This window comes from Poecilia latipinna, unplaced genomic scaffold (assembly GCF_001443285.1).
Source record: "Poecilia latipinna isolate Pla-1442-1.1 unplaced genomic scaffold, P_latipinna-1.0 Scaffold1036, whole genome shotgun sequence".
NCBI lineage: Eukaryota > Metazoa > Chordata > Actinopteri > Cyprinodontiformes > Poeciliidae > Poecilia > Poecilia latipinna.
Genome location: NW_015113652.1, coordinates 1 through 21,354, shown reverse-complemented (window position 1 = coordinate 21,354; position 21,354 = coordinate 1). Strand labels below are relative to the sequence as shown.

General features: G+C 36.0%; 1 protein-coding gene and 1 long non-coding RNA gene across 2 annotated transcripts in view; one reads left to right on the top strand and one right to left on the bottom strand.

The window, feature by feature from the left end:
• Positions 1 to 9,975, bottom strand: part of LOC106958996 (potassium channel subfamily K member 2-like) — a 15,960-nt gene extending 5,985 nt beyond the window's left edge. Inside the window, exons 1-8 of the mRNA XM_015051226.1 lie at positions 9,720 to 9,975; positions 6,253 to 6,359; positions 6,047 to 6,159; positions 4,821 to 4,911; positions 1,808 to 1,925; positions 1,082 to 1,242; positions 596 to 782; positions 374 to 513 (exon numbers count right to left, since the gene is read on the bottom strand). Coding sequence (XP_014906712.1) covers positions 374 to 513; positions 596 to 782; positions 1,082 to 1,242; positions 1,808 to 1,925; positions 4,821 to 4,911; positions 6,047 to 6,159; positions 6,253 to 6,359; position 9,720 — 918 coding nt within the window. The 5' untranslated portion in view covers positions 9,721 to 9,975. The remainder of the gene's footprint in view (positions 1 to 373; positions 514 to 595; positions 783 to 1,081; positions 1,243 to 1,807; positions 1,926 to 4,820; positions 4,912 to 6,046; positions 6,160 to 6,252; positions 6,360 to 9,719) is intronic.
• Positions 9,976 to 19,362: 9,387 nt separating this feature from the next.
• On the top strand, positions 19,363 to 21,107 carry LOC106958995 (uncharacterized). The gene is made up of 2 exons (XR_001427264.1): positions 19,363 to 19,773; positions 21,010 to 21,107. It is a non-coding gene; the product is annotated as an uncharacterized LOC106958995 (long non-coding RNA).
• The last annotated feature ends 247 nt before the right edge of the window (positions 21,108 to 21,354 follow it).

The window sequence follows — 21,354 nt, the reverse complement described above, 5'->3', positions numbered from 1 at the left end:
TTGATTTAAATTACATTTTCAGGGCAGCAGGTGGATTTTCAGTTTCAAGTTAAACCACCTTCAAATGTTTTACAGTGCTCAGAACCTGTTTACTAATCACGCAGCCTCCAAAGGCCATCATTTGCATTGAATTTTGTTTAGTAAAATTAAAGAAAAGGAGGATATTTACATGTGCATGCCACTTTTTTATTTGTAAAATACGTTTTAAAAACATGTATCATTATAGTTCCACTGTGATGCCCTCCTTTGTGTTAGTCTGTCACCTGAAGCAGTAATTAAATCCACTGAATATTGTGTCTGCAAAGTCACAAAAATGGGGAAATGAAGGTTTATGGGGTTTGAATGGTTTTGCCAGGGTATTTACATTGAATACCTCTTCTTTTGTCCTCCTGGAGATGGCTCGGAGCCAGTCTCCTATCATGCTGAGGATAGCAGCGAAGTAGGCCAGTCCCACCAGAATCCAGAACCAAACCAGCGGTTTGTAATAGTCCAGGTACTCTATGTCTGACCCACCTGGACACAAAGCCACACCGATCAAACCTGCTGTCACGACCCAGAGAAAACAACAACTTTACAGAGAGTTTGTCTGATTCACCTGCCACAAAGTCTCCAAACCCGATGGTGGTCAAGGTGATGACCACAAAGTAGAGGGACTCCAGCGCAGACCAGCCCTCGATGTGTTTAAAGATGGCCGCCGGCAGCGCCACCAGCAGCAGGCAGCCGAACAGGACAAACAGCAGCGTGGATATCACTCGGATCTTGGTCTGGCTGATGGCCCAGTGCTGCAGGGGGAAGGAACCACATTTAGCTCCTGTCATTATTTACAGGCTGAGATCTGTCACATCACCAGCCATAAGGAGGAAAGTTGTTAAAAAAAAATACATCCATGTTTGTTCGGTAAGGACATTTAGTTCTGCCCTTGTTTTCTTTGTGTGTTTGATTTTTCTTTGATGGTTGGTCAACCAAACTTGATCATTTTGTTGGGTGTCTTCATACCTGATAGTCCACTAGACTCGGTTCGATTAGGAACCAAAGTTGCAACATTTCTAATATTTTCAGCTGGAGCGGTTCTCAGACTCACCACAAACATTTTCTCCACCCTGGCGATTCCCTTCCCGAAGATGGTGCCAAGCTGATCACCTACACCTGCCAAGAGGAAACCAAACAGCGGTATTCCCAGCAGAGCGTAGATGATACAGAATATTCTCCCTCCCTCGGTGTGGGGAGAGATGTTCCCAAATCCTGCAGAAACACAATCAGAAACTGTCCCAGTCTGGCATCATAGATTCGTTTTCAAACATCTTATTAAACCTGTGGCCTACATGCAAGATTCGACTGATTGATGCAACCAAAAGCAGGAAGTCTGGGGCTTTTCATATGAAACTTTAGCCATTGGTGTCATAATCCTGCAGCTCCTTTAGAGTTTTAGCTTTTTTTTTTTTATCACACTTTTCTACAACATGATTCCTGATCTGTCTGCTGCGTTCCTTTGTCTTAATTGTTGTGTTTGTTCACGTATGATCAACAACAAACCTCTAAGTTTGCTACAGATCAGATGTGAAATAACGACAGAGGTGGACTCCATTTGTTTTTATATATCAGAATTAAGAGATTGAATGCAAATACACGCCACACTTTTCAGATTTCTGAACGTATCAATAATGCACTTACACATTTTACACTGATAACTCACATAAACACACAATAAGATACTTTAATTGTGATATAGCCAATCTGGAAAATGTGGAAAAGTTAGGAGCAATAAACTTTGACAAGGCGTTTTCGATCAATAAGTTTAATTTCCTACCGATGGTGGTGATGACAGTTCCAGCAAAGAAGAACGCGGAGCTCAGGTCCCACAGGCTGCTGTGGTTGGTGTAAGTTCCTGCAGGATTCACCCCGGATCGGACAGCAGACACAACTTGCTGGGGAGGAAAAAGGCTCCATAAGACCCGAGAAATAAGCTCTGCGACTTTTATTCTGCTGTAAATAATTTGATGTTTATGTACAGAAGCTGTGGTTGTGTCTGTTCATAATCATAAAATATGAAAACACTGAGTATGCAGTTTGAGATTAACTGATCATGAAAACAAATGGTTTGGATCTACAGCCGAGGTAGAGCTGATGACAGAGATGCTTTCTTGGACTCAGTTTTTGTTTTTCCATGTCTGAGTCTGGAGCTGTCCCTGGTCCTGAACTCTGCATGCCAAATCATCAACATATGTGTATCAGTTCAACTAAAGTCTGCTTCTATGCCCTGATATTATGACCAAATTATGTTTAATCTAGAACAACACATCATATTCTGATCATTTTCCATATTTCAGCTTAGTGATCTACTAAAATCATGAACACAGAAAACCACAACATAGTGAATCCCTACATTAGGACTATTGTGATTATGATACACCATAATTGTGAAGTGGGAGGAAAAAGACATTTGGTTTTCAAAAATGCTCACGGCTGAAAATCTGAAAAGTGTGGCATGCATCTTGTTTATTCCCTAAATCATCCAAGCTTCTGGAGACTCCAAACAACTTGTTGCATTATTTGCAGGACAAAGTGTTTCTGTGTGCATTTCTTTGGTAAAAAAAAAAAAATAAGAATGATCTAGAACTGAGTGATTCATTTATTTAACTGATTAATCAAATTTTCTGTTTTTGAAGATTTAATCTTTGGAAAATCTGGATTTTTTTTTTCTACCAAAGCACTTCTTGGTTTTCCAGAGTGATGCTAAGAACTGCCATCTTTATTTTTGATCAATAAAGTATTTTTTTTTATTTGAATTTAATTGAATTGACAAGCATGTTTTATTCTTCTGTTTATTTTGATTTTGAATTCAAGTCAATTGAGAATAAATTATTGAAGTAAAAGCCAACTTTAAGATATTTTCTGTCATTTGTAATTTTTTAAGAAAAAAAAATCTGATAAATTCAGAAGTCAAATTTAATATTAAAAATAAGAATTTTGTTGCCCAGCTCATACAGAAGAATCATGTTCAACTTTTCCTTTAACTTCATGCTTATTCGCTACTTTGCATTGATCTGTAGCAAAAATCCCAATTTCTCCTTTTAAGAAATGAGGGGAAGTTAACAGTTTGTGAATATTATTGCAAATCATATCATTTCCTTTAAACCAATTTGTCCCTGTGGAAACATAATGTTGAGTTTTGGTTGCATCAGATTAAAATATCAAAGTGTGAACAAATGCATTGGATTTATTAATATAATTTCTTCTAAAAGTGTCTCGGGAAGCCAGAGGAGTTGTTTTAATTTGGCTAAAAGCAGTTTGAGGTTTGACACTTGGTGGTGGATTGATAACAACATCGGTTCATTCGATTATGCCGTTAGTCTGTCTGTGTGGCACTAATGTAATAAAGTTTCTCTTTGAAGCAGGAGGAAGATTATTCATGTTATAACTCCAGATGAGTCTGTCAGTGAAATCGATCCAAATCAAGGGAACACGATGAAACAGAGACTCCAGTCCAACTAAACACAAAAGATCAACATTTGAGTCTGCTTGCTGCGTGAATGAATGGATTCAGGAAGAAAAGTTGTAGATCATAAATAGACAGACTGGAGATCAAGAAAAGTCAGTAAATTCACTATTGAAGAAACCAGAAAAACACAGAAATTAGTCGCAGTTGGAGGAAATGTTCTTACTTCATAGTAATTAACTTTTTTGGATCTTCGTGTATCTTTTTTCAAGGTGACCTTTCATGCAAATTTCACACTTTTGTACTTCTATTTGGGTCTCTACTGCTTTTATAAACAGCAAAAGCTCTTAAGAAAAACAAAACAAAACAAAACAAAAAACTCAGCTGATTATTGGAAATAAGTTAATGTGTTTTGGTGTCTGGAAAATTAGCCATTTCAAAACGTCACAAATCAGCAGGAACTGACCGTTACCTAGTAACCATGGAACCCCTTCCCGTTACCTAGCAACCCACTCGTAGCTCAAGCACATTTTTTCAGCTGGTTTTCAAGGATTCAAAGTTTCTTATTGTCATACGGCCTTTTCTTGTCTGAAATTTGAACTCAGATTAAGAAATTTTATGCACAAAATAAATAAATAAATGAAATAATGTATGTGATATAGATATGTATATTAAAAACGTGTCTGTTTGTGTAAATAATTTATGAGATGAAGCTGAATTCAGTGCTCTATTTGCTGTACAATGGCCGCTGGAAAAGACAAGTGTTTTGATGTTGACTTACTATCCAGAAACCACTTGCTGCATTCTTGTTGGTTCTGCAGGAGGCTCAACTTCTGCTTTTCTATGATTAATGATTGTGTAATTTCACAGCTGTTTGCAGCCATTTTCATGAGTGAGTGTGAACATTGAGTTGGGGGTGCGGCCAGCAGCAGCTTATATAGATTTAAAGTGACAGAGATCCTATAGCAGCTCAAAATAGACAAAACTGATCAGACTATTTTAGTCTGATCAGTCTAAAGTCAGACTAAAGACTAAAGCTTATCTTAGTTGTAGATAAGACTAAAAATCTTATCTACAATTGATTTTGTGCAAAACATGTGATGAACATGTTGGATTAACCTATCCTAACCTGCTCAAAGAAGCATAATATATGACCTTTAAACCAAATGGAAAGTTTTCTAATGCCAACAAAGTAGTTCAGTGACCTTATAAAATGGTAAAATCAATTTAAAATCTGGAAAACATGAACAATCAAATTCCTTTAATATCTTGGAATGAGGCCATAGTCATCATGGATCTCTAAATCATGGTGTCATGACAGGATTTCAGGTGTGTGTGTGAGCGTGTGCGTGCGTGTGTGTGTTCTGGCCCAGTGCCGACTCACCTGGACCAGCTCCTCCAGCTGGCTCTGGTTGACGCAGGAGTGCTGGGACAGGAAGTCCAGCTTCTGGGACAGGATGGCCAAACGCTGGGCACTGAAAGAGGGAGAGACCGAGTTTGTTCTTCCTGTTTTGAAAAAATAACCTGTTCTGTCGGAAAATTAATGAATAACCAAGTTTTTTTTTTTTTTAGATGGATCAAAACCAGATTTGGCTCAAGAGAGAATCACAACTACGATGCAACACCTTGACGACTTTTAAAACATCATAAAACCATAAAGTTCAAATAATTTCATAGAGATTTGATGTGATTGAAAGAGAGAAAGCAGTGATTAATTGTGAAGTGGAAACAAAATGACAGGATTTAAATACTACTATTATTTTATAATAGTAGTATTTAATATATATAATATTAAATATAAGTATAATAATAATATATTATATTATTATTACTAATATTATTATTACGGATCTGTAGATTTTCTTGTCTTGAAATAATTTTGCTTATACAATATAATTTATTTGTACGTTCTTTAGCACAGTATACTGAACATGCATGTGAATAAAATTACTTTAATTACAAATTTCTGATAGTTACATAATATATTGTATTAAATTGAGATAAGGTGTTGAATTAAATAAGTATTCACAGAACAGTAGTGGTAAATTATTTTGTTCTTGTTTATGTATCCATGTGTTTTGTCTTATCCTGTTGTTTGTTTTCTATTTGAAATAAACAACTACATTAAAAAAAAAGAAATGAAATATTTCACGATTACAAATCTGAAAAGTGTGTCACACATTTGTCTTCATCCTCCATTCCTGTGATCCCACTTAATAAGAATAAATAAATAAAAACAAGTCACTTTATGGCTAAGTAAAGTCCACCTGTGTGTTTTTTATTCTTATTGAAGCCAATTATCTGAGAAACAGCCAAATGGCATTTGGTCACTTTGGAGTTCAGGGAAACATGGTGCTGGCAGGGTCATGCTGTGGGAATGCTTTCCTTCCATATAAAATGGAGGAAGCTAAAAACCTGTTAGACGCTGCAAAATATTCGAGGTTGTGAAGAATTTCCTCTCTAGACTCCCAAAGCTAGTAGAGACGCCTTCAAACACTAAATTATAGAAGTGGTGAGGGTTCTTGATGTGAAGCTGTCCTGAGTTTTTGAGGCTCAGAGATAAAATAATGAAGCTGGAGGAGTAATAGTGAAATGAAAACAGACGCCCACCTCTCATGAGGCTGCTCCAGCCATCTGAAGACGGCGGCTCCTATCACCAGGTACAGAACCACCAAAAGAAAGATGGCGGTCACCGTCTTCCACTTCATCACTGTGGCCACGACCTGCAACACTTCGGCTGGTCAGTCAGCCCTCAGCAACTCTCTAAAATGACTTCTGTCTGGATAGTTTTTGCTTTCTTAGGTTTGATTCCTCACCTCACTTTCCTCCCGAGGCGTCAGTGTGATTGGCTTGGTGGAGAAGGAGAGGCGAGGCTTCGTGTTGTGAGTGGCTGATTTTGGGTCCAATAAGTCTGGAGCTGCCACTATGGAAAAAACTGGATTATTATTTAAATTATTCACATTTTGCCCCTCATTTTACACCATCCATTTCCTCTCTTACGCACAAATATTGGTTTATTTGTCTTGATAAAAGTAATTTATAGATATCGACCGTATGAGTCGACATTGTCTAATTGTTGTGTGAATTAATGCATCCAGGAAGGAAAGTTGTTGATTAAAAGTATATAGGTTGGAGTTTCACTACACTGTAAAACAGTGTAGTTTCAAGTGAAACTGAATGGTTTAACTTGGAAATGAAAATCTACCTACTGCCTTGAAATGCAACTTAAGTCAACAAGAAAAATGTTTTGGTTTTAACTCAGAAATTAAAGTTTATGAAGTTGATATAACAAGAGACAAGTTGTTTAACATTGTTTTTTAAGTTCATTCATCTTGAATTGTGAGTTTTAACTTAATGCTGCAATTTAAACCAAATAATTATTTCACAATATGCAAATAAAAACAGCCCTCACCTGGTTAAAGAGCCACATTTCTCTATTATCATGTTAAAATAAATAATTATTTTACTTTAGAATAATTTAAATTTTGGTTTCAAATTACATTAACAAAATTTCTGATCTGATAATGAATTTTATTAAACATCACAATGAATTCAGCTCAAAACATGAGATTATCCTCAAGATTTAAAATAAACATTTACCTTAAAAACACAGAAATCAGATCATGTAACACACTTCCATCTCTGAATACAAAAACAGCTGCTAAGCATTCTGGGAAATAGTTCCCACTTCCTCTTTTTCTTCTTTCAGTTTTTTAAGTGCCAACCTAAAAACTCTAATTTATTCAACTCTTATTAAGTTAACACAACCTACTACTGTAAATTTATCTTTCTCATACTCACATTTAGGATCAAAATCTGAAACTCCTTAAATTTATTTGACTTAAAGAGCAGAAGATAGTTGATACAACTAAATGTGGCTCAACTGTTTTACAGTGAGGTAATTTTGTTGGATCTTCATGTGTCTTTCTTAAAGGGGATCTATTATGAGGATTCACATTTTGCACATTTTCATGCCTCCATTTTGGTCTCAACAGTTTAAAAACACCCAGCTGTTTTTGGCAGTAAGTTGATGCTAAAAATGTCCTCTTAATATCCATCAATGGATGTGATTTTGGAAAATCCAAAGTTGTATATTTGAAGAGAAAAAAGACGGAAACAGAACATTTTTATTTAAAAGTTATGCTGTTTATGTTATTACTTCCAGAGTGCAGTAATATTACATTTACTTGAGTAACTTTCTGGTAAAAATTTAATTTAGGAGTATTTTTACTATGTTATGCTTGTTATTGTTACTTTTACTTCAGTAACTTTATTAAGAAGTATTTCTACTCTTACTTGAGACTGATGATGTAATTTTTAAATATTAAATAATTGATGTTTTAATCTGTCACTCAGAACTTGAGTCGGATTTTACTTTTACTTGAGTAAAAATAAATTGAGGTAGTGCGACTCTTACTTGAGCACAATTTTCAGATACCCTACCCACTTCTGATTACTTATGTACATATTTACTAATCTTTCTTGGTTATCACTAATAGAGAAATTAATAACAAGTCTATCAAGTTTCTTGCCTGTTTGACCTGTAGCCGATCACATGATCACATGAAGCGTTTCCTATTTTAGCCAAGCTAACAGAAGCTTCCTATTGGATAATTACTAAATGCGCGACCATCTTTCAGCTACTAACAAGATATTTAACCCATTCAACTGATGCAATGAGTTTCATCTCTAAAACAACCATGCCAGCAGTCATCCTGTGGTCCTGGAAAAGATGTCAGTCTGTTTAAGAAAGGTCAAAGGTCAAATCACTGGCACCCACAGCGAATGCAAGCTGTAATCAAAGCTAAAGGCAGAGTATTATAAGTGGGATTGTACAGGAATCCATGCTAGGACTACTTACTGTTCATTGGTAAATTTACAAACACATTCCCATGAGAGCACACCAACATGGTTAAATAAATATGCATTCATTAAAAAATTATTTTCTTATGCTCTTAGGTCTGTCATAATAGTACTATTTGTAGCAAAGCTCTTATGATCGCGTTGATTTAGTGTGTGAACTTGCACAACTTATCATGGCTTAAACTGAACATATTTTTACTAAATATGAAAAAAATCCAGTTTTATTATCTTCAGTGGGAAGAGTTACACTCCAGAGATTTATCTTAGCATTTCACTGATTTTGTTGAGACTTCAGGACTTTTTATTGATGATGAGAATCTGAGCTGGAGAAAATACATTTTTATTAGCAATACATTCATAAAAAATATTAGTATTATAAGAGGAGTATCATCCTCTTGTCACTGAAAACCTTAAATTTGTTTTATGAATTAGTTTAGTTTATCCCTGTTCACATTGTGATCTGGTTTGGACTTGACCTTTTCTTTCAGCTCTTCATAAACTTTTAGTTCTTCAGAAACACTTTCTGGATCTACTTCAATTTTCAAAATGAACTTTATGAGCAAAAGACAGAAATAGTTCTTATACAACTCATAAGTCTTGTAAAGCAGTTTCCCACAAGTAGAGAATAATTTTACCTATAGGAATGCTGTAGGTTGCAGATAAGGATTATTCATTTGAGGAATTTTACCAAACAATTATCTAGTCTCTGTGCTGCAACTACTTCTCAATTATATTTTGGATTATTGATATATAAAACAATGTTTTCTCAACTTGGTGTAACAATGCGATACATTTCATGCCTTTTTCCTTTATAACTGACAGTTATTATATTTACTCTCAATCGGATGCAAAGTATTTACTGTTTGAGCTGTCTACTGCGTCACTTTAACCTATCAGTCATTTTTTTGTCCTTTTGTGCATTTTAATATGCTAAATAAACTTAAATGCATTGGATTGTAACTTTTAGTATGAACATGGTATAAAATATAACAAGTACTTGAACTTCTTCAGAATAAAATGTAAAGACTCCTTTATATTCTGGGAAAACCCTTTAAAGTTTTTGCATTTGTGTTCAAGTTATAAAAATTATAACAAACTGATGTTACCTTCCACTTTAGTTTGTTTACAAAAAGATAAAATATTGTATTTCCTCCTCTTCTGTGCAAGAAATGTATTATTTTTGACTTTTTCATGGTAATAAACAAAAAACTTGCCTAACTTAGGAAATAAATGACTCAAATATATTTTTCTACACTTGTTAAAGAAACATGCAGCACTAAGTTAACCTCTAAAAATGTTTGTGTAAAGTTTCAGGTGAGCGTTTTGAGGTAAAACAATGTTTCTAACTGAATGCACCACTTCACATCAATATAAGATGTTTCCTGGAGCTCAATCAGGATGAAATAAAATCCTCACTCACTTGTCGTGGTTGGCTATCCGATGCCCTCCGCTCTCCTCTTCTCCTCACCAGAAGCTTTCAATGCGTTGCGGGGAATCTTTCCTCCGATGCGTGTCTCCCCTGCGCGGTGCTGAGGAGGGCGGACGGACCGGCGCTCCGTCTTCCCTCTGCTTCCCTTCGTGGCTTTCAGCGCTGATCGGACACTGGTCGGTGCTGATTGGGGTATTTTTCACTAAACAGTTTCTCTGGTCTCTCTGTCTCCTGTGGTTTCTGCCAGTTCTCCAGTTGGCGACGCGCTCCGTGTGCGCTCAGGGTTTTGAGCGCACCGGTGACTTGTTACCGAGAGGAAGAGAGGAGGTCCGTGGTACGGAGAGGTGGTCCCCAAACGTGGACAGGCCCTCAACACCCATTAGTTTCTGACCGTGGAACAAAAAGTGTGTATGAATTATAGGGGCGCCGCCTTAGAGGGGGCGCCAAAATATTTCTGTTTGTGCCAGAAGGCTAGGATTAGGGCTGTAATCAGAGGTGAGTAACCAAAAATATGCTTTCAAGTAAGAGTAGTACTACTTCAACAACACATTTTACTGAAGTAAAATGTAACCATCCAAGAAATTACTCAAGTACGAGAAAAAAAGTATTTGGTGAAACGTCTACTCAAGTATTCAGTAACTGATCAAATTATCAATCATTTAATATTTTAAAATTACATAATCAGACAGACCAAAATATAAAATTAAGTGGAAATTTTGGAATTTTAAGGATAAAAATTACAATAATTGATATAAGTAACAAAAAATAAAATCAGGAAATTTTTTTTTCAAGTCAGTTTCTTTCAATATAAAACTTTAGCAAAAACTGCAGGTGTGTGTCTGAGTATGGTGAAGTTTTGGTTATTTTAAACATCAGATATAATTTGTCGACATCAAAATAAGAGTGTATTTAATGTACATGGGGCAGCAGAGGTCAGATTCTCTAATGTTTAACCAGAGCAGGTGCTATAAACCAGGTGCTGGTGAACGCACAGCTACGTTATTATCACACTCAACCCCTGCAATCTAACACATCTTATTTGCTTTAGGATACTTACTCACCACTATGGTCACACTGTCAGTCCTGACTTTCTTTACAGACTTCTCATAAATGACAAGAAAAGAGAAACGAAAGACATTCTTCCCTAATTTACAGCACACTTATGATTAATTGTCGATTAACGGTTTATTAAATCAAACTTAATTCCAGTCGATTAACATTTAACATCCGCTTAGATCTGCTTTCAGTGTTGTAGTTTGGCCGCCAACCAGCAGAGGGCGCCACTGGTCATCCCGAAGCGGAGCCGTCCGCTTCGGGATGACCGGAGAGTCCTGTAGAGCCGTTGACACGGAAGCAAAGATGGCGGACCAGAACGGGAAAGAGTAAAGGTCAAAATACAGACCGGTGTGGGATACAAAATGCACTTTATGCGCCGTTTTGAAATTTAAACACTGGACAAACTCCGAAACGTATCTTAATGATAGTTAAGGGAGAAATTATCGCTTTAAAATCGCTCATTCAGCAACCAACCAAAAACGACTGATGTGCTAGTGCTACACGATCGGATGACATTAGAGCGGAGGAGATAACGGAGAAAAAAAATGCATTAACGTTTTATTTTGAGAGAAGCCGTGAGTTAAAGCACTGCATAGAGCAAATTTAAACTCCTTCAAGAGCAACCACAAACAGTACTACTGTACAAACACCCCTCTGATCAAGTGTTTCACATATTTTATTCTTTCCGACTTATTTTTGGATTGGTCGATCAATAAGATCAGTCAACTTTAAATTAATAGTTTAATTGATAACTTGCATCCCTAAAATGAGGATTGTGAGAGTGAAAAACTAAGGAATATGTTTATTGATCGTATTTTAATGGAAATTTGAAAGGAAAACCTTCCTTGTTGCTCTGCATAAGCCTGAAGTCAAATCTGAAACTTTTCTTAGGTTGATTGCACAGGTTAGGCTTTACCAAACAAGCTAACCGAGACTGAAAAAGGCTACAAACTGTGGATTAAATGTGCTGTTACTTAAAGTATTCAGTATTTTCTGGTGCTGTTTGTGGTTCATGCTTGAAACGTCCATGTTCAAAATGTTTCTCAGCCTCCAAAGACTCAAACATTCATGTCTCTGGCTCCATTTGTTTTTCCATCTTTCTTCTTCTCTCACTCCTCCTCCTCCTTCTCTCAGATCCAAATGAGAAATTAATAGCTGCTTAATTGTTGGTGTTTCCACCTCAGAACCCCGACAATTAAAGGTTAATTATGTGCCCACTCCTTCTGCTAAACATAGAAGGTGCCTGTGTGACTTTAAATGTGCGGATTCCTGGCTCGCTCGCTGTAACATCCATTCTGACTTACAGCTCTGAATACATGCTGTAAATAAACATGCAGTTTGTGGAAAGAGCCTAATTCATGTATCAGCTCAAATGTTAATTTGATAAATTTGTTGAATGTACATTAGCAAACAAATACACCAATTTGCAGTGGTACTTTTTCATTTAAAAATGTGTATACAATCAAATTATCAAAGTTTGGGATAATGTTTTAAACCCTAAACAAACTTTGAACTTAATTTTCTCCCTAAAACGTCCATTTCTTGGTATTCATTATGAGATTTGTTCACTGATGTTCTCTTTATCTGAAGTCTCCAGAGGATCTGGTTTATACCTAAATGAAATTACACTCTTTTTACTAATTAGGTTCTGATGCTGCTGCCCAACAGATAAGGGGAGAAAAGACGATGCTCTCAACAACAGACTTATACTTATAAGTTCTTATAGTTATATTTAACTGCATCATCTTACTGCAAACCTTGAAGAATCTCAGCTTCCTCAAGAAGTCCAGTCTGCTCTGTTCCTGCTTATGGACAAAACCACTAAGAAACCATTCAAGGTTTCTGCATAAAAACTGGTGTGCTATGAAATGCAGTTCATGTGCATCAAAATGAACGGAATGTATAAATGCCCACCACACTTTTCAGATAGTTTGAAAGCCTTTTATCATTTTCTTTTATTCACTACTTTTTCTTAGGCCATCACAGGAAGTCATTGTAAAATGCAGATAGTAACATGAGTGTTTTAAGAAACTGTATTTCTTAAAATGTCTCAAAACTTACTAATTCATAACAGAAAGGCCAGTCTGATCTTACATAATCTTTAGTTTGTGTTTCTGCCTCATAAATCCTCTGTGATGCGTTTCTGCCCCTGATCTCTCAGTCTGCTGAGCTTAGTTTAGTTCATTTATTAGCCTCCATGTTTACACAGGAAACACTCGTCACCCCCAACATGCTTCTGCTGATCCATTTATTCCTTTATTGTTTTGTTTATGATGTCCATTTCTTACCTTCTGTTTCTTTCTCTCTTTGTTTTTCTGTTTCATTGATTCAGCTTTACATCATTTTCACTTAATCTCTAACCAATCACGTTTAAATTAGTTCTTGGATTCATTAAAGCCCATTTTTGTGAGCTCTTTAACAAATGCACCATGGAAATGTTTCCAGAGTTTCTTTTTCTGAGAACTGTTGACCAGTCTGAAGAAATGTTGTTGCAGTTGGGATTAACATGCCAGTGTGTCTGCATATCTGTGAGCTGCAGCACATCCTTTACAAACGGGCTGCTTAATGACCGCAGTTCGTCTGCAGAGCAACAATCAGTGATGCTGATTCTTAGTTATGGTCAATTTATGCTGCAGGTACTAAAGATAGAACTCTCATTTAACTTGTTTTTCTGCCATTTATTATCAGTGATAGGTAGTCTGTCTGAAGGATAAAAATAATACATGGAGCAAATATTTTCCTTCTATTCAATGAAGTGTCTCCACTATAAAAGTGCTTCTTAATGTCTCCACTATATGGGGCGTTTGTTAGCTTAACAATTTGTAAGTCACAGGATCTGAACTAATAAAGGAACTTTTAATTATAATGTTAATAGAGAAACCACAGGCACATAATTTTTAATCATATGCAGCTTTATTTATGCTCATTCATCAAACATTTTTGTCAGGTTTGCACCAAATTGAAGCTCTTTTTCCAACTGTTCTAAAATTAAACTGAAGCCAAATGTTCTACCAAATTAGCTTCCAGTAAGAGTTTTTTTTTTTTTTTTGCATTGCTCTGGAAAAAATTAATAGACCACTTAAGATTATCAGTTTCTCTGGTTTTAGTTTTTATATGTATATTTTTGAGTAAAATGAACATTATTCTTTTATTCTATGAACTTCTGACAACTTATCTGAAATTAGAAGCAAACATTTTGTATTTATTTACAGAAAATGAGAAGATGCAGAGCTTTCAGACCTCAAATAATGCAAAGAAAACAAGTTCATATTCAATAACCAGGAGGTTTTCAGTGGGGTTCAGTGCAGTGGGCTCTTAGTTTTTTCCAAAGCTCTACATAGATTTAAATATTTTCAGACTTTAATGGTGAGTACAGAACATTTTGTTCTGGGTTTTGTTTGCTGGTTTTCTCCCCCAAACGTCTTGCTTTATGCCTTTCCACAACTTTTCTGCTGGATTAAGGTCAAGACTTTGACTACTCCTTTCCAAAACATTGAGTTGATTCTTCTTTACTCATTTTGCAGCAGGATGCATTGTGCCATCAGCTTGTTGTCCTGCTCCTTGACCCACTTTGTTTTGTGGTTCAGTTCACAGACAGATGTGCTGAGATTCTCCTTTAGTTCTCTGGAATAATTTACAGTTCATTGTTCTGTCAGAGATGGAAAAACTGCAACCATAAAAAATATCAGATATCAGTTCAGATACAAACTGTGAGAATTAAGAAATCAATAACAATAAAAAATACATTACTGTGTTCTTTTTAGTACTTTCGGAATGAGGACAAAGTGAATAGAAGTAAATATGCAGTAAGTGATGAAGAACAGCACACATTTTGCATTTAATGCAAAATACTATGAATATATGGGGTGGTAAATGTGCCAAAAATATGTGCATGTGTGCATACATGCATTCTATATATGAGTTAACATTTTTGGATGTAATTATCAATGGTGATAAAAGTACCTTTGACTACTACACTACCTATGAAAATTACTAACTTCATTAAACATTTAATATTTTCAGTTTTATTTTTTAAAGGTACCAGATTCTTCAGTTTCAAAACATGAAATTGATGCAAATAGATGCACAGTTTTACAACCATACAGCTTTGAAAAGCAGAAGTAGAACCTCCTGCACAACCAACTAATAGTTTCTGGATGGAAAGTCAACAACATGACACTTGTCTCTTCCAGCAGCCATTATACAACGCAAACAGCAGTAAAATCAGCTGACCAAATGTGCTGGAGCTTTGCTGTGGTTGCCAAGTAACGGCCCAGTACTTGTTGATCGTGACTTAACATTCTGGAGATTTTGTTTTCAGAAGCAGTTGAGACCCAAATGGATGTAAAACAAACAAACAAACAAAAACAACAAAAAGAAAAACAAGCAAAATGTAAATTTTGCACAACAGGTCCCCTTCAAGAGCATAAGGACTTTTCTTTTAGAAATGTTCGAATGTTTGGGAAAATTAACATTTTCTTTAGAAGGCTAATTTTAGGCTCTTTTTGAATGCCATAGCTCATACATTAAATATGCCAAAATTATTAGCAAATGTCTAGACATGCACTATACATGGAAGCTGAGTTGTATTTCTCTGAAAATGTCAGAGTTTTACATTTAGGAGTTAAAATGGACACATGGGGATCCAGACATACATTCAGGTAACCTTCCTGCCAAAAAGCAGCTGTTATTTCCTAAAACAAATGGGATTTCCAAAACAAAAGATCATATGTGTTTTTAAACTTTATCAATTCCAGGTAGGAAGAAATCTCTGACCTTATATATTTAATAACATGTATGAATACTTTTTGACACTTTTGGAGCCCCATATAAACTTGTAAGATGCTAAATTACTTCCATACTGTCTGAAACATATTTTACAAGTGTTTCCATGTGACCATGTAAGTATTTTTGTGCAAGTCTTTCTAGTTGACCTTTCCATACGTTTATGTGTAACTGTGTTGCAGTTCACAGCTGCCCATTGACTTCATGGAAACAGAACTTTTTATGCACTTCAAAACATTGAGTCCACATGTCATTTACGCATGTCCAAGTCATGTTCCTGAGTGGCTGCAATTAAGAAATCTTCCAGTTAATTTGCCCTGACTGTTTGGAGCCCCCCTGCAAAAATAACCCTTCATGTCCTGAGAACATTTTCTGACACAAGTCTCCAATTTGACGCTCATGATGTGAAACTGCCCTCCATCTGTGTTTAGACATGAGTGTGTTTACACTGGTGTGCAGAGAAAAATATCCTCCTTGTGCGATTCTGACCAAGAATCTATATGTGACACGTAGGAAAGATTTCCTACAAAAGTAAAACACATCTTCACATTTTATAACAGGATTTTCACATGAGAAAACGTTTCACATGTGTAACATTTTACAGATTTTAAAAATTACGACACAACGCAATTGTCAGATACAAAATGCATGTTCATATTTTAAAGACAAAATAAAATATGCAAATGTCATCATATATTTCTCAAACTCATCATTTAATTTAATCTTCTTGATGTTTCTGCACTGAAAAAATACAAAAGTATTTCGGTCTAGTTTCTAGTGCAAATATCTTAGTACACTTGAAATCAGATAAAACTAATGTAGAAGTGACTTTGCAGCAAGAATAAGAGCTTGTTTTAAGTAAATAATTCCTTAATATGGATGAAAAAATACTAGACCCATTGCAGATTAATTTACTGAACCTGCCAAAAGAGCAAGTACTTTTTACATTCAAAATTAAGGAATTATTGACTAAAACAAGCTCCTTTAAATAGCTTAAAAGTCACTTCTAAATTAGTTTTGTCTGATTTCAAGTGTGCTATAAAATAATAGACAAAAATACTTGTATTTTTGCAGTTTGCATTTTACCAATTGATCACCAAACCTGCTCCTAAACCCATCTCACAAGAATCTAAACTATTAAATTTTGCAAGAGGATTAATCACAAAGACAGTTTTCAGACAGCCGAGCTTTGAGTTGCGTCCGTTCAGAGAGTTTGAGCCCCACACACTGAATGCAGATTGGGACGGCATGTACCAATTGCTGCAGTGAGCGTACACTGAAATGACACCGAGGTCCAGAGGTCAAAAATAGACTCACACAGTTTTCACTATTGGGGGCCACCAAAAAGAGGAGCCTAATCCCTGTTATGTAATGGAGGGATGTCCTCAGTTTGGGACATGTGTGAGCGTCATGGCTGTGTGAGCATGCTTAAGAAAACAAAGACGTGCAGTTCTGTGACACTGTGCAGAAAAGTCAGTGTCACTAAACGGTCCTTTAGGGAAAACCTTTGTTTTTTTTTTCTTTTGTGCACTTTTGGAGATTTTTTAACCTTATATACAGGCCGTCAAATAGATAAAACGCCTTTCAAGCCCATTAAACCTCTTCACTTCTTTATATAATCAACACAAAGTGAATTACTGTAAGGCAGAAGGCAAGAAAGAAATTATTTTCAAACATTTTTACAAGCTGTATTTGCCACTTTGAGTCAATACTTTGATGAAACACCATTTGGTGGATTACCAAAGTGCATCATACTTTTACACCAAAACACATCAGTTATGAAAAGCGTGCATCATATTCACAATTTTGCAATGCGTTGTGTTAGTCAAGCCCAATAAAATACAATAAAATTTGTTGTAATATGTAGGAAAATTTAAGGGAAGTGAATACTTTTGCAAAGCTATCCAATTTGTGCAACTGTTCTGAAAATAGTAAAGCTGATGTGCAGGAAAACATGAACAGCTAAAGAACAAATTTGTTAAACGTGAGTAATTAATTGGTCTGTTTTTGTAATTTTCCCTCCCGATGCTGTGAATACAACTGCAGGCATAAAATATGGAGTTAATACTGTTGGAGGACATAAAATAATACAGACATCTTACTCTCATACTCATATTTGACAGTAAACCATGTGAATAATTGCAGCGTAATCCCGTTTCCTGTAAGCGGCCGTTGGTCGGATGCTTGTGCACCGACCAGCTGTGAAATAACGAGTCAACATGGGGCTGCAGTCACGAACAGAGATGCTTGACCTCCTGTGTAATGCTTTTCTTTTCATCCTGCAACTGGAAGGTCTCGCACATTCTTCATTGACTTTTAATAATGTGTGTACAGCCACATTTAATATGAAGCAATATGGTAATTACTGAAAATATGGTCTCTCATTGTTAGTTTCCTTAAAATGTGCAACCTTACATCATGCAATGATTTTTTTTTATTACATCTGAAGTCAAAAACCCTCGAAATCTTATGCCAACCTGCAAGGAAAAATACTTTTTGTGTATTAATAGCTGTGCTGTTGCGTGGGAGAAGATTCTNCNGTAAANTTAAAGNAAAGATAGTTAGCCATCTGTCAGAAAAAAATCTATGTAAAAAAAGTTATGTACTTTTTGTAAAGTCAAGGAAGGAGGCCACACTTTAAAAAGTTGAATTCTTCCTTCAGCTCAAACGTGTCCTGTCATGTTTATTCTGTCTGTATTGAAACCTTAAGGACTCGTTCGTTTGGATGTGGGAAGTGAGCTTGTGTTTGTTTTTGTGTGCGTAGTTTCATCTGTAATTATCCGGATGAGTAAAAAAACAAACATCCTCGTGTTTCTATGGCGTAAGAACTCATGTTGCTATTAAGTAAATAACACTTTGTTGTTGCCTTTATAATCTTTACTGCAGCTGATAAGATGGCTGATTAAACTGGGTTGGCATTGAAGTACGTCTCTGCTCCTTAACTTCATTATCAATAACTTGGTAAAACAAAGTCTTACTCAAGGTTGGGAAAACTAAATAATTTGAACTTTTGGAAATTCTTTTTAGGTGGAAATATTTTATAAACTTGTCACTGAATCTCTTTGTACTTCCTAAGATGTGGCATCTAATGAAAATATGTTAAACATTTAAAGATTTGCATGTAGCCAATTCAACATTTCCTACAAAACTATATCGTGAATTGCAATATGATACTTAGAGCTAAATGAAATGCTACAGGGACATCTTGTGGTCATATTGTAGAATTGTAGCTCTGCCCTTTATTTTCCAGGTGTGGACTGAACCATTTTAAAGGGATTGATCAGAAAACATTCAGTAATTTTAATCTAAGTAAATCCAGTTTTCAGATGAGGATTTTATTAACCTGGCCCTGTGTGGAAAAGTAATCGTCCGACCTTTAAGGATATGGGAGAAACTCTTCTTGTTTTCGTTCAGCCACATTGAAAAATGTTTTAAAATAATCCCACATCATCTTAATCTTACTAAAGTCTAGACTTCAACTATTTTAATCCCATCGTTTTGGGTTTTTTGAGCCATTCAGAGACAAACTTACTGCTGTGTTTGGAACTGATGACTTGTTATTCCTTTTCAGTTCGTTTTTTTAAATTTTGATTTGACTTTTTACCAAATACATTTTTACTCTTACTTGAGTCATTTCTTAGTTATTTCTTACACACGTCTACTTAAGTAGATGTGTGTTAAAGTAGTGCTACCCTCCAGTACAATTGTGGGTACTCTACTCACCTCTGTAGTAAGAATTTAATTTATTACATTTTGGCATTTTTGGTCTTCCATACAGGAGAGGCCGCTGCGCTTTCTGGATTTAAACTGCACGTTAATCACAACCCTAAATATGCTGCAAAAACAAACGGCTGAGAGCATTTCACCCACACGAATGAACTGCTGCTCCGCCCATTTAAACGAAGTGAAAGTCGAGAAGTGACCCAGGATGACATAAATAAATATCAGGTTTGTGTGTCCGCACCCTTAGAGGAATGTGACTGTGGACGTGGCGTGGCAGGAAAATCCAAGACAAAGACAGACCGGGCTCCTCCACGTGGAGCCTGCCACGGAGCAAAACCCGCAGCGGGGACCAGAGTGGGGGAGGGCGCAGTGCTGCAGAGCGGGGCGGTGCGGGACGGGCCAGAGGTGTTTTTCAGAAATGAACCTTTAACCTGCGGAAATCAACGCGTTTCTCCTGTCAACACTCCAGCTATGCATTCAGGTAGGCTCGGTGTGTAGGTTACAGAGCTGCTGCACTGATTTCACCGACTGCAAGGTTATTTAAATATTTAGTTTCCAGGTTACTAAGGATCCTGGGATTTAACAAGACCTTAAATATTTATCCGAGATGGAGGTTTGATGTTAAAGACAGACATCATTCAGGAACCTGTTTGTCTCGTCGTGTGAATGCGGCGGCAGATAATGCTGCAACGAAATGGAGCAAACTGCATCGACTGTATGAGGAAGCTGCAGGGATTTAAACAATAAAAATATATGAACAATACACTGATAAACCCTCTAACTTTTAGTAAAGGACACAAAATGTGTTTTAGTTGTTGATCCTCGTTTGGAATAGTACAATGTTTATTGATAAAGAGAAAAATTGGAAGGCAATGACCATAAAACATTGAATTTCTAAGAACAAAGTATAACAATAACTAATCTTAAAGGGGCAGTTTTCATTTTGACCTACTTACCCTTCAACTGAGAATAAAATCTGCAGGTTTTTTTCATGCATCACAGCAAATTAGCTAATTTTCTTCTGCTAATAGCTTCTCTTTGATGTGACTATAAATAAGGATTCAGAATAATGTATTTGTTAAATCTGAATGGCTCTAAAACTGTCTGAAGATTTACAAGACTCAAAGAAAACTGACTTTTGGGTTTAAATGTAATGCAAAAACCGAAATAAAAATGTTGAGACAACATTTTTAATTTGTAGAACTGTATCATAGCTTTGAGAATCTTATTTGTATCTTTTCAGTGAAAGCAATGATTTTTATTTTTATGGAAGCCATTTCCACCTCTGTAATGAGAACAGAGTTTATAAATGAATCCTGTATTTATGACTTGATCATGTTTTACTTATGAGATAAAACCTAATAATAATCAGAACTATGGGATGCAGAACATTAATTTTTACTGCAAGATAGGCAGAAAATGGCTTCCATTGTAGTGTTGTTTTCTGAAAGTTGACCTTTTTAACTATAATTTTAAAAGTGAAAGCAGAATGTTTGATTTTTGTAGGTTGCTAATTTCAAGAAGAAAAAAAAGCTAAAATCAGCAGACGTGAACTTGAGACCTTCAATTTGTGCAGATGAGTTTAAAAATCTGGTTTTGTTTCCCGTATAAAATGTTTTCCTTTTAAATCAGACTTCATATTAAATCTTGAAGTGTAACAGTGTTCAGTGTGGGGAAACTACACTGAATGTTTGATCCCATCATTGTGTATTTTCAGGTCTGCTCATGGGGTACCGGCTGGTCCCACCTGCTCTGTCCCTGTGTTTCCTCATAAACCTGAGCCTGGCAGCACCGGGTCTCCCTGGGACTCAAAGGTGACCTAGTTACTCCATTAGGGAGCCTCACTCATCACATTTGAAGCTAAAATTTAAGCTACAACATGTTCAGTTGACAGTAGATGTTTAGGTTCATGTTGTCACTGTTTGACACTAAATCAGACTAAACTATTCCTGGTTTAGGTAAAAATAATTTATTTTTGGTAAATATTGGGTGATGTTCATGTTACACTCTCTAGTTCAGGGGTGCCAAACTCAATTTCCCCGAGGGCCACTTCAGCATATTG